This window comes from Manis pentadactyla, chromosome X (genome assembly GCF_030020395.1).
Source record: "Manis pentadactyla isolate mManPen7 chromosome X, mManPen7.hap1, whole genome shotgun sequence".
Taxonomy (NCBI): Eukaryota; Metazoa; Chordata; class Mammalia; order Pholidota; family Manidae; genus Manis; species Manis pentadactyla.
In genome coordinates this window covers 5,617,474-5,632,322 of record NC_080038.1, presented here as the reverse complement: position 1 = coordinate 5,632,322, position 14,849 = coordinate 5,617,474, and the positions used below count along the sequence as shown (strand labels likewise).

At 50.1% G+C, this 14,849-nt stretch overlaps 1 protein-coding gene across 1 annotated transcript in view; it reads right to left on the bottom strand.

Annotated features, from left to right (window-relative positions):
• The window catches only part of WWC3 (WWC family member 3), a 117,348-nt gene that overhangs the window by 4,142 nt on the left and 98,357 nt on the right, over nt 1-14,849 (bottom strand). Inside the window, exons 13-22 of the mRNA XM_036913009.2 lie at nt 14,416-14,490; nt 13,576-13,662; nt 12,283-12,475; nt 11,021-11,194; nt 10,356-10,507; nt 8,375-8,540; nt 5,130-5,294; nt 2,911-3,003; nt 995-1,222; nt 415-542 (exon numbers count right to left, since the gene is read on the bottom strand). Coding sequence (XP_036768904.2) covers nt 415-542; nt 995-1,222; nt 2,911-3,003; nt 5,130-5,294; nt 8,375-8,540; nt 10,356-10,507; nt 11,021-11,194; nt 12,283-12,475; nt 13,576-13,662; nt 14,416-14,490 — 1,461 coding nt within the window. The remainder of the gene's footprint in view (nt 1-414; nt 543-994; nt 1,223-2,910; nt 3,004-5,129; nt 5,295-8,374; nt 8,541-10,355; nt 10,508-11,020; nt 11,195-12,282; nt 12,476-13,575; nt 13,663-14,415; nt 14,491-14,849) is intronic.

Sequence of the window (14,849 nt, the reverse complement as noted above, 5' to 3'; positions counted from 1 at the left end):
CAACAGTTAAAAAGGCAAAGGTGATCATATATGTACATATATTTACATCATTGTGTTTAAAATAGCAAAAAAAACTTGGAAAGAAGCAGGTTATAAAAGTTAGGTAAATTATATCTATTAGATGAGACATTACAGCCAAAAAAACAGATTATGTGGCAACTCAGCGTATTTTAATTTTTAAAAAGCGAAATGCAAAATTGAACCTACATTATGATTACAAGCAGCATGAAAAAAAAAACAGTGCCTAGGAAAAGATCAGAAGAAAACATCAAAAGGCTAATAGCAGTGGAGATTCCTGTTTGGTTCCCACTTCTTGTGGGTTTTTTTCAGTATTACTTTACATCTTACAATGACAAAGGTACAATCGTAAAATGAAGGGACAGTGAGGCCTACAGCTTCCCACTTTCTCCCTACCTGAAGGTCTGCACTTGTAGGGGCTCTCTGTGGTTCTGCCCCCGCAGCTGGCAGACCCCTTTGGAGGCCTTCTTCAGCATCTTCTCAGCTGCCTGTTCTTGATGGAGGTCAAGTTTGGTCTGTCTTGTCTAGAACAGCAACATCGGAGGACAAGATGTTTTTACTTCCTGTTTTACAGAATTATGAATGAAGCCACTCCCAGCCCTGGGCTCCAGCGGAGAGAAAGGCCTGGCCCATCCACTACTCACAGGGATGCTTCACGGAAGTTACACTGGGGTCACAGCCTTGCGGGGGACCCCAGAACATTCCACCACAAAGCAGGGAGCGGGGATGCCAGCGGGAGGGCGGGTGATCCTCCCTCCGGCCTCCCACCCTGGGGCAGCTGCAAAGTCCACAGGTGGGCGTTGGTGCCACGTCGGACACCAGCCGCCCTGCATGGAGTGAGAGACCCGGCTCCTTAAGATGAGAGCTTGGATTGTTTAATTTCAGTTCTAGCATCTGAAATGCTTACTTCAGAACCCAACTACAACTGGAGCAAATGGCAATGGCCACGACCAGGCAGACCCAGGATGCCTCTCACCTGCCTCTCTGCCTCCTTCAGCAGACTCCGGAAGCGCTCGTCCCGCAGCACCCAGTGCGGGAGGTCAGTCTGGCCTCGGAGCTGGGCATCTTCCAACCGCTGCCTTAGTTCCCGAAGGGTGCAGATCTCCTCATTCAGCTGCCTCTGCCGCGTCCTCGATGCCTGGAGATCCAGCTCCAGGTCCAGGGAGGTACGGGCCATGACGTTGGCCAGGGAGGACCTGCAGGACTGCAGGAGACAGCAGCTGTAAGCATACACGCTAACCAGGCCTGCGGCACCGTGTAGCCTACTGGAAGGTTCTTCCATGGAAGACAGGTGAAGCACGGTTATCGGAGAAGTGTTTCTCTACGCGTGGTCCAATGTTAAAAAAACCACAGATTTGGGTGAGATTAACTTAAATTTGCAGTTTGATATCACGTTAGTGACACCGATTATTTTCTTTAATGATATCCTAAGTGGAGAAAAAATGTGGAGAAATAGACTCTCTCATATGGGGCTGGCAGGATCAAAAAAGGGCACAATCTTTCTGAAGTTATATTTGATAATACATATCAAAAGCCAAAAAAACGTGCATTTACTTTGGTTCTGAAATTTCATTTGACTTATATCTGAAAGGCACAACTAATGAGGTGCAAAAGTGATCTAGTTAAGTTTTATGACAGAAAAAACCCAAAGTATGTAAGAGGAAACTAATCAAATACATTACAAGGTCAGCACAAAATGCAGCCATTGTAAAAAGTTGAAAATACATATTGACATGGAAAATCTTAAACAATCCACTAAGGGGGGAAAAGCATGTCATAAAACATGAGCGTCTTTTGTTTAAACAAATTACACATACACACCCATGCATGTGCACACACACACATGCAAGCTGTCAAAACCTTTCCTCCCCGTTTAAGCCTCAAGTGAAGTCATTCATATTCAAGCAAAGTTCAAAGATGAGAACAGAATTTTGTATGTGGAGTTGAGAGCAGTACTTCCTATCTGATGGGAAACAACCCTGGGAATGGCAGTTACAGCAACGAAACCAGGAATGCATAAGCACATCAGTGCTGTTCAGTGGACGGAGGAGCTGTATGCTTTTTCACACATATAACACTGTTTTGCACATACAGAATTTAAATGCAAATATATGATATAACTTAATAAGTAAAAATTCACTTAAAAGCACAGCTGAATTTGTCATAGAGTTCAGTGGGTCTCATGCAGGGGTGACTTGGCCCTACACGGGTCACTTGGCAATGTCTGGAGACATTTTTGGTTGTCACACCTTGGGGGAGAGGGTGCTACTGGCAGCTAGTGGGACAAGGACAAAGATGTAGTTCGACATCCTCCAGTGCGCGGGGCGTGCCCTACAACAATGACCAAGTACAAAATGTCGGCAGTGTTGCTGCTGAGAAATACTTCTGCAGGTGAATTACGTGTTCTATCATTCTCCATCAGTGGTTACCCTGAATGCAATGGCCACATGGAAATATGGGTTTCTTTTTTCTTCAAAAGAATCCTTGCCCAGAAAAGAAAGGAAACCACTAGCTCATGAACTAAAAACAGCAAAACTTTGTGAATGGGTGTGATGTGGAGAAAAATCTTGAAGAGTAAAGAGAATGAAAAGCATAGAAGACTCCTGTGTAGGAGAATGCTCTATGTTGAAAAGCTCAAATTTCTAACCTATCAAAAAAGAAAAAAGAATCTTTTATATAGGATGGTTAATTTATTATATGTAAAATGTAAAGATGAATTATCTTAGGTCATGACATTATCTTAAGAAATTAAGAAATATTAGTAACATTGACATTACATACACTTCCAAAAATTTCATCTAAGTAAACAAAGATATAAATATATTACCTTTTAAGTAACATTACCTGTTAATTCCATGTTATAAATTCCATGTTAATTTATGTGGCACACACCTGCTTATAGCGAAGAGTTCGTCTTTCCAGAGTATTTCGGACAAAGGGGGACTTCCGAGGCAGCGTTGAACTGTCGCTGTCACTACGGTAAAGCTGCACAAAGAGAATCAGAAGCACTTTCTCAGAAACTCAATATGCATTCTGTCTGTGTGCTCAGAAGTGGATCATGCCCCTTCTCCTCGCAGGTACTCAAACACGTAGGACACCAGTGCTTTTACGAGGATTTATCAGTTAAAGTAAAATGTACACAAGAGTTTCCAGGACAATGAAAGAAACAATACAGACCAACCCCGCCCTCCTTCATGTCCACCAACTGAAGCACAGGCTTCCAGGCTAATCAAGTGAACAAATTCTGTCCTCTCAATACCAGCTGTGACTTGGTACGACGTGTGACACTCATGAAAGCCAGCACCATCCTCTGCACCTTTTGCTTTTCATCAATCATTCTCATTTGCTATATTTCTGGCTTTGGCAAGAGCTGGGGAAAAAATGCCTCCCAAAAAAAGAGACTTGTTCCCCGGAGTAGGACAAGCCAACACTACTAACGCCCACTCTGCTGGTCACAGTAAAGGGCTGCTTTTAAAAAGAAAAATAAATAATGCCTACTTTCTGGAAGCCAAGATATGATGTATTTCATTTGGTGGTGGGTGTTCGCTTCAGGATCAATGTGTACCAGTGTAGGCCAAAGTCCTTGCCTCCCTGGCCTTGTTTTCCATGCCAATTAACCCAAAGTACTTAGGAAACTCAGCAGCAGGGCAACTTACAGCCCCCACTGCCCACCATTACAAATGCAAACACACAGAGCCCTCTAAGAGCATCACCGAGAAGTGCATGCTTTTAGCAGGGCACAGTACAGAGCATAGGCATTGGAAACCTTTCCAGGGGAAGCAAAGGACTTCCCCGTTTACGGACAGTTCCTGCTAGCAATGTGACTTATGGTGGGGTCCCTGGGCCATCAGCTTAATCTCTGGAGGGGCTGGAGACTAAGGTCAGCCATGGAAGCCACTGGCTATGCCTTCACAACAAACCCTGGCCACCGCGGGGCAGCTGTGCCTGGCAGTACTCCCAGCAGGTCCTCTCTCCCAGCAGCGGCAGACAACCAGAACTGCCCACACAGCGCCACTGCAAGAGGACTGGAGGCCGTGCCTCGTCCATCTGGCCTGAGCACTGCCCCACGTGCCTCTTCCCTCTGCCCACCTTGGCCTGTATCCTTCCACTGTAAGAAGCGGTACTCAAGAGAATGGCTTTCCAGAGTTCTGTGAGTCCTGGCAAATTACGGACCCTGAGAGTGGGCTCGGGCCTGCACAGCACTCCCATGGCTCCCGGGGGGCTTGGGCTGCTCCCTGGGGGATGGAGCTTCCTCTTTGCCCCAGCAGAGCAGCTCTTCAACAGCCTCCCTGAGGTAAAGGAAGGCACTTTCTCACCAAGCTCAGAGGCAGGAAGGGTCAAAGCTCTCCTCAATCCAAATGGCAGGTCGCTGCATCACGACCATTTATCCTTAAAATTCCCATCTCTTTCCTAGTCTGAGCTGTCACTGTCACACTGCCACTGTCTTCCACCTCCCACATGCTGTGGTCTGCAAGGACCACAGCAGGCTGGGCCTCCTTCTCGACCTATGTCAGGGCTCAACGTCAGCACCACCTGGGGGGCTTCCCAAAGCTCGCACGCCCAGGCCCCAGCATTCTGCAGAGCCACTCCATGGGACTTGCTTGCGAGGTGCAGCCAAGGCTGAGACCGCCCAGTGGTCCCCTTCCACTAGGGTGTGAATGTACACATGGGGTCAGCACCCAGTGCCTCCGCGCCCTGAGTCTTCCAAGCTGACTCCCGAAACAGCTCAGTTCAGGGTGTCTGTCCACTGAGTGACCGGCTTCCCAATCTCAACACAATTCAGGACGTTCCCTGTTCCAACTTGCCATTCCCTAGACTGTGGTGGACATAATGAGTCACGCTGCTGCCTGCCCATGAGCTGGCATGTACGCAACCTGGTAAGTCTGGAGAGAATAGCATTAGACTCCTGAGGAAACCCAGAGTTGATCTGCACGGGGTGAAGGGGAGATGAAACCACAATGCCCATTTTACCCACACGTGCATGGTACCCATTTATTGCTATTATTGGTGAGGACACATGCCTTTCAGCATAAATAGTAAAGATAAAACACAACAAGGGAGAAAAAGAAAAGAAAATGGTCCAGACAGGTGGCAGAGGAATTCCAACTTACCCGGCACACGTACTGGCTTCGTGCCCCAGGCGAGAAAGTCTGTGAGCGGACAATCGTGCTGCTCCGAACAAAAGGTGACCCACGGGCCCTGCGGCTGGGCCTCTCTTTTGGAAGACTCGTCACTTCTTCCAGGAAGAGGTCTTCTGTGTTAGTTTCCTTATCCACCTAAATAGTAGCTCATTATTAGCATGACTTTTTCTAGAACACGAGCAATCAACTTCACGTGAACTGTCCTTGCCTTCCCTACTTGGGAGCTCTGACATTTCTCACTTGCCACATCCCAGACGGAATTTCTGCTATTCCCCTCCACACACACACCTCCCTCCTCTTACAAGGATATCTACTTTCCATTTGTTGGTGTGAAAAAAATCTTCACATCATCCTGGCCTCTGCTCTCTTTCACACACCCCACATCTGGTCCAAGATCAGATCCTGTTGGCTCCAAGTGAAGTATGTTGTAACCACTTGTCACCAGCCCTCCGTTTGGGTCACCACCACCTTGTGCCTGATGAGTGCTATAGGCTTCTCACCGGTCTCCCCAGTTCCACACCACCTACCCCTTCAGTCTCTTCTCAACCCCGCAGCCAGGGAGACCCCGGCAAAACTGAAGGTAGACCCAGCAATTCCACTCGTAGGCAGACCCAAGAGAACTAAAAACAGCTGTTCAAATAAATACTCGCACACGAATGTTCACAGCAGGAGGCAGTGAGGTGCTGGTACCGCCTCACACCAGGAGGCTGAGAGAAGGAAGCCAGTCCCCAACGGCCACACGCTGTATGACTCCATTTACATGGAATGTCCAGAATAGGCAAATTCATAGAGAAAGAAAGCAAATGGCTGGTGGGCTGGGGATGGGGGAAAGGGGATGACGTCTCATGGGTTCAAGGTTTTACTCTGGAATGATGGAAACGTTTCAGAACTAGATAGAGTGCTGGTCGCACAAGATTGTAACTGTACTAAATGCCCCTGAACTGTTCACTCTGAAATGGTTCATTTCATGCCAAAAAAGAATGTTAGAAAAATCTCAACAAAAAACCTTAAGTCAGATCATGTCACCCCTGAGCTCAAAACCATCCACCAGTTTCCCAACCATTTTAGAGAAAAAAGAGTTCCGAGCTGGCCTGCGTGATCTGGCCCTTTCTCTCCCTCTGTCCTCAGCTCCAGGTCGCCTCTGCCCCGGCCCCGCTCTGCCCCCAGCCTGCACCCACAGCTCCCTACACCTGGCCGCTCTTCCCCAGGCCAGCTCAAGGCTCTCGAGCCTCCTTCCCTTAGGCCTCTGCTCAAAAACTGCCTTCTCAGTGAGGCTTTCATGATTTACCTTTGTTTTTTTATTGTAAAAAACACACAAAATTTACCTTCTTACACATTTGTCAGTGTAGAGCTTAGTAGTGTTAAACATATTCACATCATTCACTGGGAGACAGACTAGAACATTTTCATCTTCCCAAACTGAGATTTTGTCCCATTAAACCACTCCCCTATTTCCCCTTCTCTCTAGCCCTTGAACCACACTTCTGCTTCCTGTATCTATGAATTTGCTTGCTCTACAGACCTCATGTAAGTGGAATTCTATAGTATTAGTCCATCTATGACTGGCTTATATCACTTAGCACAATCTTCAAGGATCATCCATGTTGTAGTATTAACAGGGCTTAGTAGTAACAGGATTTCCCTCCTTTTTAAGGCTGAATAATAGCCATCATATGGATAGACCACATTTTCTTTATCTACTCATCCATCAGTGGACACAGGTTGCTTCCACTTGTTGGCTGTTGTGAATAATGCTGCCTAAGAACACGGGTGTGCAAGTATCTCTTGGATACCCTGCTTTCACTTCTGGATATATATCCAAATATGGGGTTACTGGATCATAGGGCAGTTCTATTTTTAGTCTTCTGAGGAAACTCTATACAGTTTTCCATAAAGACTATGCCAGTTCACAACCCCAATCTTTTGAAAATGTAAATGCAAATTTATATTTCTAAATATAAACCCTTTCTAAAAGAGTAAATCTTTCTAAACCTGCTTCCCTAACATCTTCTCCTCCAGCAGCCCCTCTGACTATCTCAAACACTGTTGCATTTGACTGATTTACCCTGTCATTGGCTGTCTTGCCCCCTGAGGGCAGGACTTCCCATTTCCTTTCTTTGCTGGTGCATCTGTGACACCTAGCAGCTGCCCACTTACACGTACAAAGTGGGAAAGTGAGCAGGCAACTATGATGAAGAGCTAACAACTGGGGAAGGCAGGTGCAGGATATATGGTTATACTTGTATTATTCTAGCAGCTTTTCCATAGATCTGCAGTGTTTCAAAATTAACATTTGGGATGGGGAGCACACACCAAACGAGCTTCCCACAGCTGTTCCCCGATTCAGGCCAATGCTTTTAAAGGTCTCGGTCAAGTTGAGCCACAGTGATGCCTGGCCTCTACCCAAACCAGTTCCCCAGAGGCGCCGCCTGGCCACTGCCGCATGGGAGCTGTCCAGGGCCGACTGCACTCTCTCAGTACTTGTGCTCTGGGGTGAGGGCAGGCACCAGGGTGATCAAATGTTTTGATGAGCTGATGGGTTTGGGAAAAAAGTTTCAATAGGGCATTGATTCCAAGTCTCCCAACCTCACTGGCTTCCTTAGACATTTGTCACTGCGAACATGAAAGACTTCCTCACTGGAGGTGTGGTGATGAGCGCAGCTAGGATCAGGTGAACAGAAGGGCCAGAGGATGCTTTGCTGTTCTTAGTGTGGCAAAAGGACAAAAGCAGTTACAATCATCCAAAATCTTAGGGACCCAGGAAACATGCTGAGCCATATGGGGCCTCAGGATGGGAAGGGAGGGGATTCACCACCAGATGGCGTATGAAGGAGTAAAAATCTACCCCAGTAAGTTGGAGTTGTCCTTCCTTTTTAATCTAAGGTGCATAGACAGTTCTAAGGTACCTGCCGTGCCCACGTGGAGCCGATTACAGCTCTTGGGCATTCACTGCTCTCTTCAGCTCTCAGCACCATCCTGTTTAGCTATCGGCCCTGACCCAACAGCGCCATCAGGTTTCCTGCTGCCCCCATGGCATCTGTCAGACGGGTCTGCAGGTGCACCACATGGCTCTGCTCCTGCGTGAGCCTGGTGGCTTTGGCTTCCTCCGCCTGCTGCTGCCCTCACGGCTCACACGCTATCCTCCCTGGCCAGTGCTCATGGGGGGCAGCAAAACATCCAGGGCTCCATCAAACCCCTTCAGCTCTTGTACTCACCTTAAGAAGTGGGGGCTGGAGTTTCTCGGGGCTGTAAGGGTCTGCCTGACCAGCACACACGTGTCCATGGATGGAGTGGACACCAAGGCAGCAGGGCTCTGGGTGCGGGGGGCTGGTCTGGGTGCAGCTGCTGCAGCCACTATCCACCGAGTCGGCCTGCCAGCTCCTACAGGTGGACATTGCCAAAGCCCATAGGACAGGCATCAGGGTGGCTTTCTGGGGTCTTTGTCTCCTTCCCCAGCACACCCTTCCCTGCCTACCTTGTTTTCTGTTCTCCTTTATTAGTCAATTTTATTAATGTGGGAATTGGAATAGATGCTAAAAGCTCTTCAGGATTTTGTTTTTCTTTTTCATTTTGTGGTTCCCTCTCTTTCCTCACCTTCCCATGAGTGATACATCCTGTGTAACCTCCATTAAATTTGATACAAAACCACTCACTAGAGCTGCGGGTGTCAGAAAAATAAAATACAGCATTGCTTATAAAACTGGAGGAAAAAGAAGTGCATCAAGGGACTGAGTTCATTGCTGCCTTCAGAGCAGCAGAGAGGTCCAGGAAGCCCCACCTGCTTCCAATGACTGAAGACAGTTGCTTTCCTGTAAAGCCTAAGGGCCTGTATGTTTGTAGGGAATCCAGTGCCACTGGGCCTTTCATTACAGGCACCTGCCTGTCTGCACCACCCAGCTGAAGATGCCAGAATCCTGGACCCCCTCCCCAAGCCACACCCAGCTTCCCGCCCACCCGAGTACCCTCCCCATCTGCCAAGCACTTTCCCTAAAATAAATTCCTCTGTAAAATAAATTCAGGGAGAGCTATTAGGAAGCAGCAGGAAGCTTTGGAAGCACCACGTTCTTTATGGAAAAACATGGAAGTAAAGCAAGAAAGTGCCTCTAGAAAGGATCAGACAGAAACCAGTTCCCTCCAGGTGCTTGTTCACTTGAATTATTCCTCCACGGCAGACAGGTCTATGGCAAGTCTAGGATTTGCCAACAGGCTGGTTCAGGTAAAACATAAAGGGACATAGTGTGATACCACTTAGAGGAAATGCCCAGAGGAAGCAAGTCCACTGAGATCACAAGGAAATTGGTGGTTGCCAGGGGCTGGGAGGAAGGGGGCTGATTGCTAATGGGTGTGGGGTATCTTTCTAGCATGATGAAAATGCCGTAAAATTGACTGTGACGATGGTGGCATGACTCTAAGACTATACAAAAACTATGGAATTGTCCACTTTAAATGGGTGAATTGTATGATAGGGAGATAGCTCAATAAAGAAGTTTTTACAAACACTTAAAAGGGACTTACTGTATCCAGTCCTGCAGAGTGGACCAGTAGGTAGTCCCACTCATTAAGAGGCATTGGAAAAACAGCAGCAGACTCACAGAACCCAAGAATGGACTAACAGTTACCAAAGGGAAAGGGACTGGGGAGGGTGGGTGGGAAGGGGGGATAAAGGGGAAAAGGGGGCATTATGAATAGCACACATAATGTGGGGGAGGACACGGGGAGGGCTGTACAACACAGAGAAGACAAGTAGTGATTCTACAGCATCTTACTACACTGATGGACAGTGACTGTAAAGGGGTGTGTGGTGGGGACTTGATGATAGGGGGAGTCCAGTAAACATAATGTTGCTTGTGTAATTGTAGATTAATGATACCAAAAAAATTAATAAAGAACTGTTGTCAAATTTGCCAAATTAAAAAAAAAAGAGGCATTGAGGGACAAAAAGAAGGTGGACCGCTTAACCAGGGGTTGGGAAACACATGACTGGCATTACCCTATCGGATTCACACAGTATTCCCAGTATGCATCCGTCCGTCTGGGCAGTGGTTTGCAGAGACGCCCTGCACATTCTACACTGGCGACTGTACCCAAAGGCACAGCTCCTGAGACAGCAGCCTCAGCCCCAAAAGCAGGCTTCACGCACAGCCTCTCTGGGGGCCTGGCAGCAAAGGCGCCACCAGGGGGCCAGTCTGCCTTTACCTCTCGGACGCGGCCTCGGCCTGCTCCTCCTTCCGCTCCATCTCCAGGATCTCCTCCTCCGTGTACTCCAGCTTCACCCGCTCCTCGGCCAGCTCCCGCTCCACCGCCTGCAGCTGGGCCGTGGTTCTCGCCAGCAGCACTGTCACCGCGTCCTGCCAGGGGGACAGGGCGTTTCTGCAGATCGGCACCAGCCCGCAGCCCCTCGCTGCCAAGTAGAAGCAGGCCCAGGAGCAGCGCCGCCTGCTGCCAGAGTCCCTGCTGCCCGAGGCTCCACAGCCCGCGTCCCGCCCGTCCCCACCACCCCCGCAGCCCACGCCCCCACCGCCCACCTCCTGCGTCCCCATCGCCCCCGCAGCCCGTGTCCCACTGCCCACATCCCCTCCACAGCTGCCAGTGCCCTCTGGCTCTTCAAGGGGAGAACCTGCCCCCTGGTAACAGCAAGACGGAAACTTGGCCTTTCCGCAGAGCTCTGCGGGCTCCAACTGGAAACCACCAACGCACCACTCACTCCCGGTCACTAACACGCTTGCACTAAATGACGGCCACAAATGCCCATATATACCAATAGGCCCCATTCTGACCTTCCATGAGACTCCGCCTCACCACCCACAGATGCGTCTTAGGCCTTTCCCTGGTCAAGGCCAGCCCGCCCAGGCCGCACCCACCGTCTTCCCAGCGGCGCTGTGCCCGGGGTCCCCGGCGGTGCTCTCTCCTGCCCGCGGCCGCCCGCTGGCCTTCGCCCGGGCCGGCTCGGCGCTGCTGAACACCTGGACCGAGTACCAGCGCAGCTGCATTTCGCTCGAACCGTCACAGTCAGCCAGGTTAATCTGAGCAATGCCCTGCACGGGTGTTAAAAAGCAGAACAGGCCCTGAAAGATTTCACCTTAACCGCACGGGGATCTCTTAAAACATCAAGGTCACCCTTGATCCTAACAGGAAACATAAAATGTTTCCTGCCATTCAAAGGACTGCAGTAAAATGAGAGTGCCCACAGAGTATCCTCACAGGGGCAGCTCCTCGACTGCTGGCTCATCCCAGTGAGAAAGTGCTGGAGGGGGAGGGGAAGGGGCAGAGAACAAAGGACCCTGGAGCGGTGGGTCAGGGTCAGGGTCTGCCACTGGATGAGACACTGATTCTCCCAGGAATCTTTGAAATAAGAGGACTGGGTGAACCATCTCTAATTCTGCTACTGAGGGGCGACACCAGGAGGGAAAATTCCAGCCTCAGGAAGAAACCACCTGGCTGCCAAGTCCTGGGCCTGGCATTGCATGGCTGGGGTACTGCTCATGCTTAGTTCTGGGGCAACTAGATAAAACAGAGGACATCCTGGTAAACCTGAACTTCAAAATAGACAATGGGTTTTTTTTAAGTATAAGTATGTCCCAAATACTGCATGGAGTGTACTTATAATAAAAGTTTCCCCAGCGTACTTGAAATTCAAATTTAACTGACTATCCTATACTTTTATTTGCCAAATTTGTCAACTCCACTCGGTTCCCTTGACTCAAAATGAGGAAAATATAGAAGCTGTTGCATAGTAGTTTTACAAGTATTAGTTATAGTTATAACTAATAGTTATAGTATATAATATAAAGTATGAAACACTTGACAATATAAATGGCTTTATTACCCCTTTGTGTACTTCCAGTTACAGAGAACAGTTAACATAGTGACAATTCCTAAGCAACCCACCACAGGAAAAAGGGAGGAGGAGAGAGAGAGAGGGAGGGAGGGAGCTAGAGTCGAAGAAAGGAGAGAGGCAGGCTGAAAGACTAAGAAAGGCAGACAAAAACGGAGAGCGTGAGAGCAAGAGAGAGTGAATGACAAAGGATGTAGACACAGAAAATAATGAAGTACAAAGGGTGGGTGGGGAGATGAGGACAGACTCAGGGGACACAGAGGGAGGCAAAGAAGGGGGCATGCGTACCAGTAGTTCCTCCTGCAGCTGCTGAGCCACTGCACACACATATAACTGAAGTGACTTCAGTGTCAACGTGCCGGACTGCACAGGGATTCTGAAAACTTCATTAAATATCAGAAGGGCTTGGAATTCCAGAGCCTTAGAGCAGTAAGAGTTCGGTGTGCCAGAGTTGATTGGTGGCAAATAGACGCGGATGTGTCTGGAAGCAGAATGAGGGAGGAACAAGGAGACGGAGGGAACGCTCACTGACAGGTCTGTATGATCAAATGCATGAACCACACGCACCTATACACCTGTTTCCCTATCTGGATGCCCCTGAGCAGAGTTTTAAAGTCTTTCAGTAAAGGTCTTTTTCTCAAGTAAGCAAGCCCAAAGAAGTTATGTGCCCCTGGAGATTTGGGTGACAACTACTCACAAAGAGGCTTAATAGTTAGCAGTCACAACCTGAGACACAGAGGGTCTGCTTTTACCATCTTTTCGGGAAGACACCAGCACTGAGCTGTCCGTGGTCCCCTGGCTCCCTCCACAAGCGCCTCCCGCCTTGCCTCCAGGCTGTCTGTCCACCGGCCCAGGTCTCTTGCCCTGTCCACCCTCAGCATGGGACTCAGCACACTGGAGAAGCCCAAGTCCTGGGGAACACTGCCAAGTCCATCACCAGGGTGAGCGAAACCCCAGCTGAACCCTCAGCCACTTACAACTAGGCTACTTCCAAGGCCTTTAAAGGACTAGCTTAGGAAGAAGGCTCCCAGCAGAGGAGTCCACCCTTGGGCTTGAACAGCCTGTGACAGGTGTGCTCACCTCCCCCCCTCCACCCGGCTGAGTGGGACCCTGCACCAGGCGTCCATCTCGCCCGGGAGCTCACAGAGGGAGTACCTCCCGCCTGGTGACGACAGGTACTTCCTTCTCCTCTCCTCAGACAAGGATCCCTGGTCCCAGCCAGAGGCCTCTCCAGCTACCTCGTCACAATGTCACCTGAGCCCTGAGCCTGGGATGGGCGTTCGAGGCCCAAAGCCCGCCATGACAGGCCCTTTCTTACCTCGCTGCTAGTTAGGCTCCTTGCAACTGTGTCAGACAACTGGACCCTTAGAAATGTACAATCCTTTATATTTCAGACAACTATCTCTGGTATTTTGTTCCAAATTCAGGTTCCCAAACAGCCTTTTCCCTCCCCAAATTGCCAAGCAAACAGGTCAGTGAGCAGTGCTGTGCAGAGGAGGGCCCAGGAGAGACACTGGCTGGCTGGACACAGTCCCCGGTCTCCAAGGAAGGCACCTGCGCCCTTGCTGGCTGGGGGCTTACATTTTGCAGTCTTCCTTCACGGCCAGCCCAGCCAAGTTCTTCAGCTGGAGCACGTTCACGAGGAGACACTCACTGGCACTGTCGAGCCTAGAAAATAAGATGCAAGTTCACAGATGGCAAATTGCCCACGGTGGACAGAGCCTTCCACCTGTACCACAGCAGTGGCCCTGCACCCTGGCGTGTGTGTGCCACGTCTGGCACTTTACAGTCAGGCCTGGGCGGCTCCTGGCATCCGGGGCCGGAGGCCAGGGCTGCTCAGAACACAGCCGGTCCCCGGTGGCAGGCAGCAGGGCCCGCAGCGAGAGCCTGGGCCAAAGGACAGGAGCGAACCACAGCAATCTGGGCCGCCAGCGGCCTGCCCTGCCGGCCTGACCGCTCTCCGCTCTGCCTCCATGCAAACTGTCCGCTCTGCCTCCATGCAAACTGTCATTAGAAACCAAAAAGCCTCCTGTGGCACACCACCGGGCTGCCCGCTCAGGGAGGAGGGGAGGGCCTGGCTCTCCAGCCTCCCTCACCAAGTCAGCTCCGGGAAAAATGCACCATCCCTTCCCGGCCCCGGCCTGGCCGCCATGCCCCTGCATGGAACCCAGCTCCAGGCGGTGTCAGTCCCGGCTGGGACGCTGCGTTGGGGGGCAGCAAGGGAGCCCAGCGTCCCCGTCTCCCTTCCCTGGCACCAGTCCCCTGACCTGGGACCACAGAGGCAGGAGAGGAGGCCAGACCGCAGAGCAGCCCGGATGGCACAGGCCCTCCATCAGCCTGGCCCGTGCAGAGGGGTGTTGCCGGGGGTCCCATCCACAGACCACCTTTAGGAGCAACAGAGAGGGCATCGTCTGTACTCACAGAAGTCCGACGTGGATCTGGGGCCCCTCGTTACCACAAGAGTCTCCATGCGCCGACTCTTCAGCATCTTCACTCCTGACAAACCAGAAAGTCCCAGGCTAACTCCACAGGGACCTGATTACCGCGTGTCTAGGGACGCACTCTCTCTAGTGTTAGGGTGCTTCTCACTGAGAACAGCTTTATTAAGTTGCAACATAAATTAATTCTTTAAGAGACTGAGAGCGGGGTGGGGCGCCCCCTGGGGTCCATGGCCTGTCTCCCTGGGCCCCTGCCTACAAGTGCTGCTGTTTGTGAGGACATAACTTGGCATACCTCTCAAAGCCAATGGGACATTCAGGGCAAAGTTCAAAAATTAACTTTTAAAAAGCTGCCAAGAAATGAAATGTCTTAGAGATACCTGAGATGAAACAATGACATCAAAGATGTCAAATCAA